The 15,919-nt window shown below is 33.2% G+C and overlaps 1 protein-coding gene across 1 annotated transcript in view; it reads left to right on the top strand.

Moving 5' to 3' along the window:
- The window catches only part of MFSD11 (major facilitator superfamily domain containing 11), a 28,887-nt gene extending 19,609 nt beyond the window's left edge, over window positions 1-9,278 (top strand). The window contains exons 11-13 of the mRNA XM_074225089.1: window positions 2,642-2,816; window positions 3,887-4,022; window positions 4,716-9,278. Coding sequence (XP_074081190.1) covers window positions 2,642-2,816; window positions 3,887-4,022; window positions 4,716-4,880 — 476 coding nt within the window. The 3' untranslated portion in view covers window positions 4,881-9,278. The remainder of the gene's footprint in view (window positions 1-2,641; window positions 2,817-3,886; window positions 4,023-4,715) is intronic.
- The last annotated feature ends 6,641 nt before the right edge of the window (window positions 9,279-15,919 follow it).

Here is a 15,919-nt window from a genome sequence, read left to right as displayed (position 1 = left end):
TCTCCCTGAGACCAAGGTCTATTTTTTTCCCCACTATTTGTATTAGTATTCATCTTCTGTATGTCTATGAGTCATGGAGTATTATAGTTTGTGAAGATTTAAAATTAAAGATCACCCAAACACCAATGATAGGTGTGACCAAGTTGTAAGGCATTATGAAAAAGTAATGTAAAATGAGTTAAAGAAATGTATGAGGGGAAAAAAACAAAAGGAACTGATTATATGTTAGTCCTGTGTATTTGTATCTTTGTGATGTGAAGAAAAGTTAAAGTACCCAGAATGTTGAATCGATCCTTTGTGGCAGATTTATTTATTATTATCCATGATAATTAAACATATTTGGATTATAGTCTGCCTCACTGGCAGCAATTCCCACATCAACATTTTCAATCCATTTAAATACTAAGTATTTGGTACTAGTTTGCTTAAAAAAACAAAGACATTACTTTATAATTCCAACCCATATGTTAAAAGAATCCTACATTATCAGCCTTGGTCTCCCTTGAAAACAAGCCCAACAATGGAAATTTGTGAAACTTAAACCTGTTTCTGCTTATATTTCATATGTGGTTCTTTCTTATTGCACTGTATGCTATTAAAGCAATTTCTTTCAACACCTGTTTTTTGAGGTTAATAGTAATGATCTGGTAATGTTTGAAGTATTATGAATGACTGATCTTTAGTAGGAAGAGCACTCTGCAATTAGCCAAATTTTCATATCCACTTTTTCATTTTATCCTCAAAACATATCTGTGTTGTGAGTAGAAGATTTATTATCCCCATTTTACAGAAGAGAAAAACCTCATTTTTAAAATAAAGATAAAATAGAGATGCCCAACATCATACCTCTAGTAAGTATAGTGGAGCCAGGCATAGAACCCAGACCTTGAGAATTCTGATCTTTCCATGCATTGTGTGAATCATTTGATCTAGAGAGTCTGAGCATTTTTTTTAAATGGATGAAGCAAGAATAAGTTATATTTCCTGTTTCCCTAAGATTTAATAAGAAACCTTTGGATAGGGGGCGGCTAGGTGGCGTAGTGGATAAAGCACCGGGCCTGGAGTCAGGAGTACCTGGGTTCAAATCCGGTCTCGACACTTAATAATTACCTAGCTGTGTGGCCTTGGGCAAGCCACTTAACCCCGTTTGCCTTGCAAACCCCCCCCCCAAAAAAAAAGAAACCTTTGGATAATAGGTATAAAAATGCCTTTAAAACCCCAATGGAATAACTAAAATATATGCAATGCTAGTATTGTATAGTTAAAGTGGGGTTCCAAGGAGAAACTGAGAAGGAAAAAGAGTCAGAGGCTTGATTTGAGATTGTATGATTTATAAACTAATTCATTGAGTTTTTTTGATTTTCTTTTTTTTTTTTTGAAAGATTTTATTTATTTTGTTTTACAACCCCCCCCATTCTTGCTTCCCTTCCCCCACCTGCCACGGAAGGTATTCTGTTAGTCTTTACATTGGTTCCATGTTATACATTGATCTCGGCTGAATGTGATGACAGAGAAATCATATCCTTAAGGAAGAAAAATAAAATTTATGATAAGATAACAGGTTTTTTTCCTAATTTGAAAGTAACAGTCTTTGATCTTTGTTCAAAGTCCATAATTCTTTCTCTGGATACAGATGGTATTCTCCATTGCAGATAGCCCAAAATTGTCCCTGGTTGTTATACAGTGATGGAATGAGCAAGTCCATCAAGGTTGATCATCACCCCCATGCTGCTGTTAGGGTATACAGTGTTTTTCTGGTTCTGCTCATCTCGCTCAACATAAGTTCATGCAAATCCTTCCAGGATTCCCTGTAATTCACTGAGATTTGAATTAAAAAAAAAACTGATATAGATCTTGACTAAGTAGTTCCCCTTCTTCAGGTTTGTAAGTATAATGTTCAGTTGTAGGTAGAAAACAGTGATTCATGTGTGAGTTGTACTAGAAAATTTTCCAGGGCTTCCTAACCTTTTTTTTGTCATGTACCTTTTTGATTACCAGGTGTATGAATAATGTTTTGTTTGTTCTTTTTATGTACAAAATAAAGCACATAGGATTACAAGGGGGAAAATATATTGAAATAAAGATGTAATTTTTTTTCCCATCCATGTCCAAGGACCTCTAAAAATCCATTCGCAGATACCTTATTTAAGAGAAAATGCAATAGACTAGAAGTCTACTTGTCAGGCATGTCTTAAGGATTTTTGTTCATGTACAAATTGGTCTAGGTGACCTCTGAAATTCTTTGATTCTGAAACACAAACTCTCAATTATTTCTAGTCCCAGTTCTGCTACTTATTTTCTGTTTGATAGGCAAAACATTAGACTGTCTTTCCTTGTGTGTAAAAATAAAAGGATTGGACTACAACTATAATATCACTGAGGTACTTTCCAGCCTCAAGATATTGTCTCTGATCTTATCCAGCTCTAAAATATGATGACTCGATAGCCTCTGATGTTTTACTCAATCTTAAGAGTTTGCCTCTAAATAATGAATTGCATCCATATTATAGACAGGTAAGTTTAGTGCATTTTCCTCTCAAAACACAGATAGCATTTTGATCATTATTATAATTGACATGTAATGAAGTGTTAAATTTCTTGACTTTCAACAAACACTAATAAATGTTTCTTGACTTTGTAGGTGGAAGTCTCTTTGGCTTGCTAAGCAAGAACAGTCGTTTCGGCAGAAACCCAGTTGTGCTGTTGGGCATTCTTGTGCATTTTGTAGCTTTTTATTTAATTTTTCTTAACATTCCAAGTGATGCACCAGTTGCACCTCTTGAAGGAACTGATAGCAATGCTTATATCAGTTCAAGGTATAGTAAATATCTTGCCTATGACTCTCTTTCTTAGTAATTAATTTGGGGGAAGAATAAAGCAACACATAGAATTAAGCAAGTTACCTTGAAAATATGTTTTGTCTACATAAAGTCTGATATCAAATATCTTTTGATAGAATCAAATCTTGAAGATCCACAGATAATCCCAAATTTATTTCTTTAATTTATTGATTTTGACTTCCTCTTCTGCCCTATCTTTTAGTTCAGTCACAAGTCAATTAATAACATAAATTAATAACAACAGTTGGTATATGCTTCACATAGATTATCTCATTTGATCCTTAGAACAATCCTTCAAGATACTACAGATCTTATAATCCCCCTTTTATAAAGAGGAGGTAATTTTGGCTAAGATGTTAAATGATTTGACCAGTATCACTAAGCTAATAAATGTTAGTTGAGATTTTAGCTATAACTATCCTTCTGAATAAACAGTGAGATTATTGAAAATTTTTTTAGGTCTTTAGGAAATTGTCCTATCAGTGGAAAATATTTTAATATTCCGGTCTATAGACCATATGGCGTATCAGCCTTCAAAAGTATGCTGACAAGAGATATGGAGGCTTTCCCTGAAAAACAGTAATTTTTCTGGAATGAGTCATGATGCAAAAAAAGGCATGGCATAGTATGTTCAAGAACCTAGTATATTCTTGAATACAGGAGGGTTAAAGTACTGCCTCTTAACACATACTTGCTGACTGGCAAGTCACTTAACTTCAGTCTTTCAGAAAATCCTTAAAGACTGTAAGTTAAAATTCCATTGCTGATTTGGAATTACCTTCTCCTCTCTTCCCTTCAACCCACAAAAAAAATAGGCAAAAATAACCCTTTCAACAGTGAAGTTTTCCACATTCTGAAAGCAGGTTAATACAGAATTTTATATTTTTTCAATTTTGTTATTTTTCTATTTTGCCTTTTTAGATATTTTGTTTTCCACCATGTCCGTATATAATGTTTGAATTGTAATACTTTTATTTTCTCTTAAATACTCTGATAAACAATCATAATACTTATATAAAGTTGTTCTTTAATTTTTTTTCGTGCAGCAAAGAGATTGCCCTATTTTGCAGCTTTCTGTTGGGTCTCGGAGACAGCTGCTTTAACACTCAACTAATTAGCATTTTGGGTTTCCTTTATTCAGAAGATAGTGCACCTGCCTTTGCAATCTTTAAGTTTATTCAGGTAATATCATGCACCTTTAAATGTATTTAAAATGGCATTTTTGCTATGTATTTGAAATTTGTGTTTATTGGTGGTTAGTTTTTGTTAAAATGGGTATTTTTGTAAATGTTAAGATTATCCTTCAAAGAATGTGTGATTAGAAGTAGAAGTTGACTAGTGTAACTTTCATGGTCTCATACTTATTACTCAAATGTGTGTATGTATACATATATATAATATATATATAAACTTTACTCTGACAACTTTACAAATTCTCAATCTGAACACTATTCTATTTTAAAATAAATACAGAAAGATAGTCAGTATTCCACTTGAGTACCTCCCTCAGTATTTGTTTCACTCTCAAGTATCACTGGACATTTCTGGCATTTACATGCTTGTCTTCTAGGGCTTATAAGGAGAGCTCTGACTTTGTAAACCTAGTCCATTCATCCAGAGAATGGAATTTATCATACTACATGTACTGTGTTGTAGACCTCTTATGTGCAAAGTGCAATTTTAGTAGGCATTGTCAAAGCTTATGTGAATATAAGCAGAGGTAAGGAAGAACATGTATCATATTAGAGAAATAAATTACCCTTCAACATCTGTCACACTGTCAAAATGGATATCATTTAGATGGGAAGGAAAGGGGGTCATTTATAAAAATTCAGGAATATAATTAATATCTGTGTTTTTTTTCTGCTCTTTCAGTCCATCTGTGCAGCGGTGGCATTTTTCTACAGCAATTACCTTCTACTTCATTGGCAACTTCTGGTCATGGTAATATTTGGCTTTTTGGGAACACTCTCATTCTTCACTGTGGAATGGGAAGCTGCTCATTTTGTAGCTCAAGGCTCAGAGTACAGAAGCATTTGATCTCATGTTTAAAGCATTTTTGTTTTAAAAATTTGACAAGGTAGGAAGAAATTCAGGGTTGCAGAAGTTTGGATGTCAATTTCAACAGATTAATGGATGACATCAATCAATGTAGGAAAAAAAGACTCAGCCAAAGTTCATCAAGTTTACAGATATAGAATATTTAAATATGAAATAACAAGACACTCTGAACAGTTTTTATTGTATATACTTCTTTATATTTCATTCTTTTAATTGTGTTGTAAAATATTATTATTATTATTATTATTGTTTCTCTCCTATTTTATTTGAGGATCCCTCTTAGCTATTGAACATGTACTTTGGTGGGGGGGGGTTGAAAGGCAGTGGAGTTAAGGGACTTGCCCAAGGTCACACAGGAACATGTACTTTTTAAATATTTCTGCTGTGCATGGAGTATGTTATATTATTATACAATATTGAAAAATAGTTTTAACACGTGATCATATATATGTAAGAATTAAATTTAAAGTTTTAGGGGAAGGCTCAAATGGAAATCTCAACTTTCGAAAGGTTGATACATAAACTTCTATTATACATGTCTCTTTGTCAAGTTATAGCTTATAGTAAAGACTGAATTTTAAAAAGCAAGTAAAAAAAATTACTGCAAATTTATACTTGTAAGGAAGCTTTAAAAATGTTTTAAAACTATTAAGTCAGGGGGCACCTAGGTGGTGCAGTGGATAGAGCACTGGCCCTGGAGTCAGGGGGACCTGAGTTCAAATCCGGCCTCAGACACTTAATAATTACCTAGCTATGTGGCCTTGGGCAAGTCACTTAATCCCATTGCCTCAAATTATATATAATGAACAAAAATATAGCCACTATATTGGAATCTAGCCATAGTTCTCCTGGAAGATGATACACAAAATGTTCATTATGTGCTGAGAACATTTTCACTTTAGTCCTGGATTGCTCATAGTCAATGAGGAAAGTAATTTATTCAAAATTATTCCTTATTGTCTTCATTTAAATGCCAGAGATGTCCATTGATATTTGAGAGTGAAACTTAAATATTGGGGGAGCTGCTCAAGTGGAATCTTGACTATCTTCCTGTGTTTATTTTAAAATAGAATATTTAATGTTCAGATTGAGAATTTGTAAAGTTGTCAGCCACAGGCAGAAAGATAGGGAAAAGGCTTCCTTGGATTAAGATTTAAAATTCAGCGTATATTTTAAAGTATACACTATGTTGAAGGCACTACTAAACTATAGTATCAAGAGAACTGATTTAAAATTACTGAATTCTTTTTTTTGCCATATTATTAAGACTCCAAAAATTTCTGTGACCTTGTTGGTTTAGATTAAGAACAGTTAGCAAATATAAAAGATATTAATAATTATTAAATTCCATTTCAGAGGTAGCATGAAATAAAATGCCTCTAATATATTTCCTTAAACCTCTGAGTTCCCTTGTCCTTTTGTTTCTAATTCTTCATAGTTATACAATAAAAATGTTGAGTAACTACTGAGCATTGTAATTTTGGTGAGTATAATTCAACCAATAAATTATAGTATTCCATCATCATCTATAGATTGCTAGTAGTGTTGTCAAGAAAGGAATAAATGTGAAGGTGTTTAACTGAGTTAATTAGAAACTTGAGTTTTCCCTGTTTGCAACTGATGTGCTTTATGCTGAATAAGTTACTTTAAATTTTGTACTTGGTTTTCATATCTATAAATGGGGATAGTGACCCTAAAGATTTGCACAATTAATCTTTGGATGAGAGAAGAGTATTACTATTAAATATGGAATATGAGTAATAAAGTAATGAAAAAGCTTTTCACTGTGCTTTATAGAATCACAGTCTCATTCAGAGGTGCAGTGATTTCACCTTCATATAATTTTTGTGAACATCATGTAACTTCATTTTTAAGTTTCAAATTTAATATATTATGTATACATTAAAATTTTTATTGTATGTATACATTAAAATTTTGTGTATCTTTCTTTAGAGTACTTCAAACTCAAAAGTATAAGAATTTTTAAACTTAATTTTCTTAACAGTTTTACTTTCTCTGGGTACTAATAAAGTATAGATATTCTACTTAACTTTTAGAATGCAAATCAGTTGGGGGAGGTTGTTTTTGTTTTTTGCAAGGCAATAGGGGTAAATGACTTGCCCAAGGTCACATAGCTAGGTAATTATTATTAAATGTCTGAGACCAGATTTGAACTCAGGTACTCCTGACTTCGAAGCCAGTGCTCTATCCACTGCACCACCTAGCCACCCCCAAATCAGTTGTTAATGGATGGGTAGAACATTTAGGTAGTAAAATTGCCTGATAGGTATTAAGAGATTCTATAGAAAGAGCAGGCCTTATCATTTGTTTTCATCCTTGGTGGTGTCCCTTAGAGTAAGATAGATTGAAAAGCCTTGTAATGAAAGTAGTTCTGGATTTACTCTTGAAAGGTTCAGAATTTCTAAACAATCTGTTAACCATTTCCTCTAGACTTTTAATTCCTGGTGTTAGTCTGCTTTGACTTAAGGAACCATACATAGTAGGCTGCTTCTAGATCAAGGGTTGTTAACTAGACATTCTCTGAACATTTGTTTTTTTTTAAAAAAAGAACTGGATTCATAGCTATTTCAATGTAATTTCTTTGTAATTCTATGTACTCTGTGCATTTCTTTGTAATTCTATGTATTCTGTGCATTTAAAAAGTTCTGAGAAAGGATCCATAAAGTTTCACCGGACTGCCAAAGGGTTTCATGACAAATAAAAAAGGTTTAAGAAATCCCTGTTCTAGATGAATAAATGGACTCAGGGCTAGGGATAGTTTAGAAAATATTGCTGAGTGAACATCTCCTAATTTTCCAAAATTCTGCAGTATTCTTTTTCACTTCCTTGCTGAGAATGTCTTCTATTGGTACATGATTCCAAGAAATGCTTTTTTTTTTTTTTTTTTTGGCAAGGCAGTGGGGTTAAGTAGCTTGCCCATGGCCACACAGCTAGGTAATTATTAACTGTCTGAGGTCGGATTTGAACTCAGGTACTCCTGACTCCAGGGCCGGTGCTCTATCCACTGCCACCCCCAAGAAACGCTTTTCAATAAGATTTTATGGAAAGTCTGTCATATAATTTAAATAATGACATTAAAAAAGGAACTGTTTTCCCAGAATAAAAGAAAATTATTTACATATATATTTTAAGGAAGTTGAAATTGGAAGAAAACTTAACTTGTATTATGTAATCTGCATTTATGGTATTAATATTCATGTGTTTTTCAAATTAAGATTATCGGTTATATAATAATGATAAATGTACTAGAGATCCTTGGTAAGGAATCACCTGTGAAAAGGTAATGAATCCCTAAGGATTCATTATTAGTTTAGCTTTCTATATCATAAAAAGAATTTAAAGTTTAATTGATATCACATAAGCTATATTGTTGACACATTAATGAAGACCAGGTAAAAAAACTATATAAAGAAAAGTTCATATGTTTCTTTTTGTCAGTAAATTATTTGGAGAACAGCTAAGTGTTCAGCTTTTTTTTTTGGTTAACTTGTCAGATCAAAAGAAGTTATTCAGTGACTTCTTGTTTGTCTCTTCTACAGGTAGGTGGGATTAAAAACTGTACTGCCACTATTTCTTTTGGGAATGATTTGTTTCATCCACCAGAGTTTGCTTTGGGAACTTAAGTCACTGCCTCAAATCACTTTCACTTAGGCATATTCTGTCATTTGCAGAATGAATCGAATTTTAGTATAAATAGCCTGTTTCCTTTCTGTGAAGATTAACTCAACTTTTATTTTATTCCTTCCTGGATCACTGTTGTAACATTATAACTAGATAGAATGTGGCTTAATGCAGAACATATTTGTCCCATTTAAGTTAAATAGCTATGATATTGCTTAATATTTATTAAATACTTGTGCTATGTTAGTTGTTTTGAAAAATATATTAATAATGTGTATACAATAATGTTATCCCTATTTTCACAGAACTTATAAGAATATTTACCTTCATATTTTTAGATGCCACATTATGGTCCTATTCATTTCATAACATTTCCTAATTATGTGGGAAAGAGGTGATGACCCTTTTTTCCCCCCCTTGATTTTTCAAAGAAATAGCTATTTTTTTTAATGGGGGGGAAGCACACACTGTGGTTCTTAGCTTTTTTGTCTGTAAAAGGAGGGAACTGGACTAAATGACTTCTAAAGCTACTTGGTTTTTAGGAGAAAAAAAGTAACAATCTTGATTGGAGAGGTGTGATAGCAATACCTTCACTTTTTGTTAATTCTAACACCATATTAATTACAACACCAAAAAAAGAACATACAAAAAGATTCTTTATGAAACCATGAATCTCCATTTCATCTGCTTACTTTTTTTGAAGCATATAATAAATTTTAGACATTTTCGAAACTGTCTCGTTGTTTGTCATTGTTTCCCTTCTTAACTTTCTTCTGTTTTCATCCATGCATGTTGAAAAAATGATACTTTTAAATGGTCTTGCTTGTCAATTTCAAAAAAAAACATGTTTTAATAGCCTTCTTGCTTTTTTGACCTGACTATTGTTTTTTTGTTTTGTGGGATGTTTTTGGAGATAATATTTGCATTTCATTTTTTCCAATTACATGTAAAGATAGTTTTCAACATTCATTTTTTTTAGTTTTTTTTTTTTGCAAGGCAATAGGGTTAAGTGGCTTGCCCAAGGCCACACAGCTAGGTAATTATTAAGTGTCTGAGGTCAGATTTGAACTCAGGTACTCCTGACTCCAGGGCTGGTGGTGCTCTATCCACTGCACCACCTAGCCACCTCAACATTCACTTTTTGTAAAACTTTGAGTTCCAAATCTTTCTCCCTCCCTTCCCTCCCTCCATCCTCATCGATGTGATGTGGGTTGTACATGTACAATCATGTCACATATATCTCCATATTAGTTATAGTGTGAAAGAAGAAAGAATAAAAGGGAAAACTACAGAAAAAATTAAAAAGTGAAAGTAATATACATTTGACCTCCATACATTTGATTGCTGTATTGCCGAGAAGTGCCAAGTATATCATCTCACAATGTTGCTTATAAAGTGCACAATATTCCCTAGTTATGATGACTTGTTAATTATCTGTTCTATACTCCCCAAAGATACACACATTCCTACCCCTCTTCCAATTACAAATAAGTAAAGTCAAGCAGAAGTATGAAATTCATCATTTCTTTCATTGTAATACTTTATGTTCATATACCAAAATTGCTCAACCAATTCCCACTTATCAGTGACTAAACTACACCTTAGATTCTGCATCTTTTTTCTTTGTAATATCCACTTTGTGATTAGGAAATTTTGATTTTTTGGTAACTATTCCCCTTCTGGTATTATCCTTCTAACAGTAAAGTTTTTAAGTGCATTTCAATGTAAATTAGTGATTTGGAGAATTTTTCAGATGATTGTTGACAGCTCTTTTTTGTTGAAAAATGTATATACTTTTTATTAATTAATTTAAATAGCTTGGACATCAGAGTTTTGTCTTTATTCAAAAAGTTTTTTCCTGATTAGCCCTTTCCTTTCTGATTCTAGTTGCCTTGAATTTGTGAAGAATGAAAAAGTACTTAAGTCCTTACTATGTGCCAAATGCTGATAAGTTCTGGGGATATAAATATATAAAAGCAAAGACAGTCCCTATCATCCAGGAGCTTACATTTTAATGGGAAAAACACCACACATAATGGAATGGTGATAAGTCGGGAACATTTTATTCTAGAAAGCGAAATGGAGAATGGGATCATGGAGGAGTGGATTTATACAACCCTCTCAAGAGCAATATCAAAGGTGATTTGATCATGGGCTGTAATTTTGCTTATGGATGTATTGAGACATCTAAGTGAGTAAGGCAACTAATTATAGAAGATAGTTGGGGAGAAGGGAATGAAATATTTTTGCTATGCTTCATTTTAGATTTTCTAGGTGTAGTTCTTTCCATTTTACATTGTAACTATTTCATGTTCTTGTCTCTGTTACTTCGCATCAGTTCATATATTCTCCTAATATTTCTCTTTTCATTGCATCCATCATTTCTTACAATGTAGTAATACTCCATTATAATCTTTTATCACATTTTGTTTAGCCATTCCTCAGTCGATTAGCATCAACTTTAATTCCAGTTCTTTGCTATTACAAAAGATACTGCTATAAATATTTTGTATTATATGGTGTCTTCCTTATCAGTGGCTTCCTTAGAGTATACAAGTAAATGTGGTCCCTAGGCCAAAGAGTATGATCATTTTAATTATTTGCATAAATCCAATTGTTTTTAAAAAATCATCCCACAGTAGCAGTAATACTGGTATGATTGATTGATTGATGATCAATTATGATTGACTTAGCTCTTCTCAACAATACAATGATTCAAGACAATTCCAAAAGACTCATGATAAAAAATAATATCCATATACTGAAAAAGAATTGATGGAGACTGAATACAGATAGAAGTATACTCTTTTCACTTTTGTAGGGAGGGGGTGGTATTCTCATTTTTCCTTTTGTTCTATTTCTTTCACAACATGACTAATGTGAAGCTATTTTCCATTATTGCACATGTATACCTATATCAGATCACTTACCATCCAAAAGTGAATGTCGAAAATTATCTTTACATGTAATTGAAAAATTAAAGTACCTCAAATATTTTAAATGGGTGAACCATTTTACAACACCAACAATGTAGTAATGCACCTATCATCCTAAAATTTCTCCATTGCCATTTTTTTTATCATTGTCAATTGCAGGATGAAAAGTAAAATCTCAGGGTTTTTGTTATGCTTTTCTCTTATTAGTGATTTGGAGCATTTATTTAAGTGATTGTGAATGCTTTGCAATCCTTTTCAAAATTTATTTTCATAACTTTTGGCCATTTATTGAATATTTTGGATACTAAATTATTAATAGAGATATTAAGATCACATCCTCAGAACTGAAGAATTGTAGATTGTGGTGTAAGGTATTGGTGACTACTTTCCAGTAAAATTACTGTTTTAATTAATTTTTGGTTGAATCTCTAAATTGACTCCTGTCATCCTTAAAATATCATTTTGTTTTCCCTTTGCTTATTCACTCAATTAAAAAAAAACCTATCACATTTCCAGAATTACATCAAATGATTGAGTTCACTTCAAGCATCATTTCATTTGCAAAATGTTTAAAAAGATTTTGTATTCAAAGTAGTGAAGTGGTATGCTTAAAAGAATTCTTTTAAAGAAAAAATACAAAGGGCAGCTAGGTGGCACAATGGACAGAGCACTGGTCCTGGAGTTAGGAGGACCTGAGTTCAAATTTACCCACAGACACTTAATAATTACCTGGCTGTGGGACCTTGGGCAAGTCACTTAACATTGCCTTTCCAAAAAAAAATAAAATTTTTTCTACAAGAAACAGCTTATTTTCTATGAACAAAAATTGATATTTGTTATAGTCACTTAAGAAATTATTTCCAATTCAGCAGCCCTCCTTGATGTGGTCACTATCTCTGGGTAACACAGACAATATGCAATGAGTCATTGCTATTATCTTTTTTAAGGAAGAAAATTAGTGATAACTTGTTTGAAAAAATCCTAAAGCATACAGTATTGTTTCCTGGATGCAAAACTTCTACAGACCTAAATTGCCACAGGGGAAGGATTTGAGAAAAATATACTACCTAATCAGAGGCTTCTGTTTTTCAAGCAAACTTCAAAATTTGTTTCATTGCCATATTCCTAAAATATGGATGGTTTTTGCTGTCCTTTGTTTTTATTCTTTTTGTTAGCTTAATCTTCTGTTTTCTTCATTATTAAAATGGGAATCATCATAACTAATAGATGTTAAGGTTTAGAAAGCAATTTACATAGACTTTGTGATTGAAAATGCCATCAAGGGCAGCTAAGTGGCACAGTGGATAAAGCACTGGCCCCGGAGTCTGGGGATCTGAGTTCAAATGTGGCCTCAGACACTTAATTACCTTGCTGTGTGACCTTGGGCAAGTCACTTAACCCATTGCCTTACAAAAAGCAAAAAAAAAAAATTTCATTGACAGTGAGATGAGCAGAACCAGAACATTGTATACCCTAATGGCAACATGGGGGTGATGATAAATTTTATAGGACTTGCTCATTACATCAATACAATAATCAGGGACATTTTTAAAGCATAATACCATCTGTACCCAGAGAAAGAATTGTGGAGTTTAAACAAAGACCAAAGTCTATTACCTTCAATTTTTTTTTAAAGTGTCTTATGTACTACATAATTTTGCTATCTCTAATATTTTATTTTCTCCTCAAGGATATGATTTCTCTCCCAACACATTCAATTTCGATCAGTGTATAGCATGGAAACAATGTAAAAATTACCAGACTGCCTTCTGTGGGGGGATAGGGGAGGGAAGGGAGGGTGGAGGAAGGATTGTAAAATTCAAAACCTTACAGAAAATGATGGGTGGTAACTACTGTTGTATAAAATTGGAAAACATAAAATATTAATTAAAAAAATGCCATGGGCATCAAGAGAAAGAACTGTGGAGTTTGAACAATGCACTCTTGTTAGAGTTGGAAATTGAACCAATCATTCTGGAGAGCAATTTGGAGTCCAAAGGGCAGTAAAACTGCATTTCCTTTGATCCAACAATACCAGTTCTTTTAAAGTGGCAAAGAATTGGAAATTGAAGGACTGTCCATCAATTGGGGAATGGCTGAACAAGTGATCTATGAATGTGATGGAATACTGTTATTCTTTAAGAAATGATGAGCATTGCTATGTGACCTTGGGCAAGTCACTTAACTCCATTGCCTAAAAATTTAAAAAGTTAAAAAAAAATGATGAGCAGACAGATTTCAGAAAACCTGGAAACACTTGCATGAATTGATACTGAGTGAAGTGAGAAGAACCAGGAGAACATTATATTCAATAGTATGATGATCAGCTACGAGAGACCTTCTCAATAATATGGTGATCAAAGACAATTCCAAAAGACTTGTTATGGAAAATGCCATCTACATCCAGAGAAAGTCTGAATGCAGACCAAAGCATACTATTTTCAGGGTTTTTTTTTTATTTTGGTTTTTGGTTTTTTCTTTCTCACAGTATTTTCCCTTTTGTTCTGATTTTACTTTCCCAACTTTACTAATATGGAAATATGCTTAACAGAATTATATATGTGTAACCTATATCAGATTATTGGGGAGTCTTGGGGAGTGGGGAGGTTAAGGAGGGAGGGAAGGAGAGACATGGAATCCAAAATCTTACAATATTTGAATGTTGACAACTATCTTTACAATGTAACTAAAAAATTAAATACAGAAAACCAAAGAAAGGAAAAGATTCTAATCTAAAGAAATGCTTATTGAAACATACTATTTTCACTTTTTCTTATTTATTTTTCTTGTGGTTTTCTTTTTGTCCTGATTCACATGACTAATATGGAAAATTAACAAGATTGTACACATAAAACCTTTATTAGTTTGCTTACTATCTTGGTAAGGGGGAAAGGAAAGGAAGAAGGGAGAAAAATTGTTTTTGTTCCATGTATTTGGAAAAATAATACTAAGATTAAAAAGAAAAGACATTTTACATGTGTTATCTTACAAGTATTATTCCATGTAGGATCAGGCAAGAGAGTCAAAGGGGTAGCAGCTAATAAGTGTTGGGAAAAGGTTGAACCTGTCTTAAGTGCATGATCTATACCATGCTGCTTCAAATACTTCTACTATTTAACTTTGGGGCAATTAGATGACACAGTAGATAGAGCTCTGGGCTTGAAATGAGGAAGATTTGAGTTTAAATCTGACCTTTGTGAGTTTCAGCAAGTCACTTAACCCTATTTGCTTGTTTCTTCATTTGTAAAAAGAGCTGGAGAGGGAAATAGCAAACTAATTCAACATTTTTGCTAAGAAAACCCCAAAAGGAGTCCCAAAGAGTCAGATACCACTTAAATGATTGAACAAGTTCAACTGTTGTCATATAATGTATTTCTAGTTCTCTTTGTACTATACTCCTTTCAATCAAAAAGGAGGGGTGATTATGCTTTATAAGCTGTGCATCATTCAAATGTAAACTATAATAAGTTCATAGTCCCACAAATTCAGATATGATTTTCCTGGGATAACCAATCAGAGCCAAGAGTTTGGTTTGCAGAATCTTAATTGGAAAAGTTCTTGGAGGTTATTTATTTAGGTTAAGCCCTTCATGAATGAAAAGGAAAAATATAAGCAACAAGCAATGTACTAAGTATAAATAATATACATAGGAAAGTGACACAGTCCCTACTTTCAGGGAGCTCACATTCTACACATAAAGGGGAAAGGACAAGTCAGGTCCTTAAGTGGCATTCCCCATATGCTTGAAGAACTCTGTGGCTGAATACCTGGTAAAGCTTGGTGATCCTTTTGTCTTACCAGAAGATAGTTGGTGACTTCATCCAAGTCACATAAATGGTCATGTCCTCCCCAGAGCTGGAAGGACTGAAGGGATCCAGGTCCATAGTCCTTGGAAGCATAAGGATCTACCTGCTCCCCTGGGAGGGGAAAAGGAGGAGAACCTGGTAGGAAAGTTAGGAGGGGATATGATATGGGTGAAGAAAAAATCACTTGAATATGAATCCCTTTACAATTTTTCAACTCAATAATCTCTCAGGGATGGAACATTCACTGTCTCCTAAACCCATTTCACTTTTGCATAGACCTTATTATGAGTGTATTTTTATTTATGTCAAGCCTCAGTTTATCTCTCTGCAACTTTGCCTTTTGTTCCCAGTTCTGCAGTATGGTACCAAGCAAAACAAATCTAAACCCTTTTCCTCATGATAGCATAATTGAAGAAATTGTCTTTATCCTGCCTGACTCTTCTCCAAAAAATCTTGAGGTCCTTTCTGCAATCCTTATCTGTCATGATCTACAGTCTTCTCACCATCCTGTCTTGGGCTTATTTCAGTTTTTATATCCATCTTAAAAACGTGCACAGAACAGAACCCAGTATTCCAGTTCTGTTCTGATTAGAGTACTATTATCTCCTTACTTCTGGATACCATCTGAAATCTC

The sequence above is a fragment of the Macrotis lagotis genome, chromosome 2 (assembly GCF_037893015.1).
Source record: "Macrotis lagotis isolate mMagLag1 chromosome 2, bilby.v1.9.chrom.fasta, whole genome shotgun sequence".
Classification (NCBI taxonomy): domain Eukaryota; kingdom Metazoa; phylum Chordata; class Mammalia; order Peramelemorphia; family Peramelidae; genus Macrotis; species Macrotis lagotis.
Note: the sequence above shows the minus strand (reverse complement) of the source record. Positions and strands in the feature narration are given on the sequence as shown.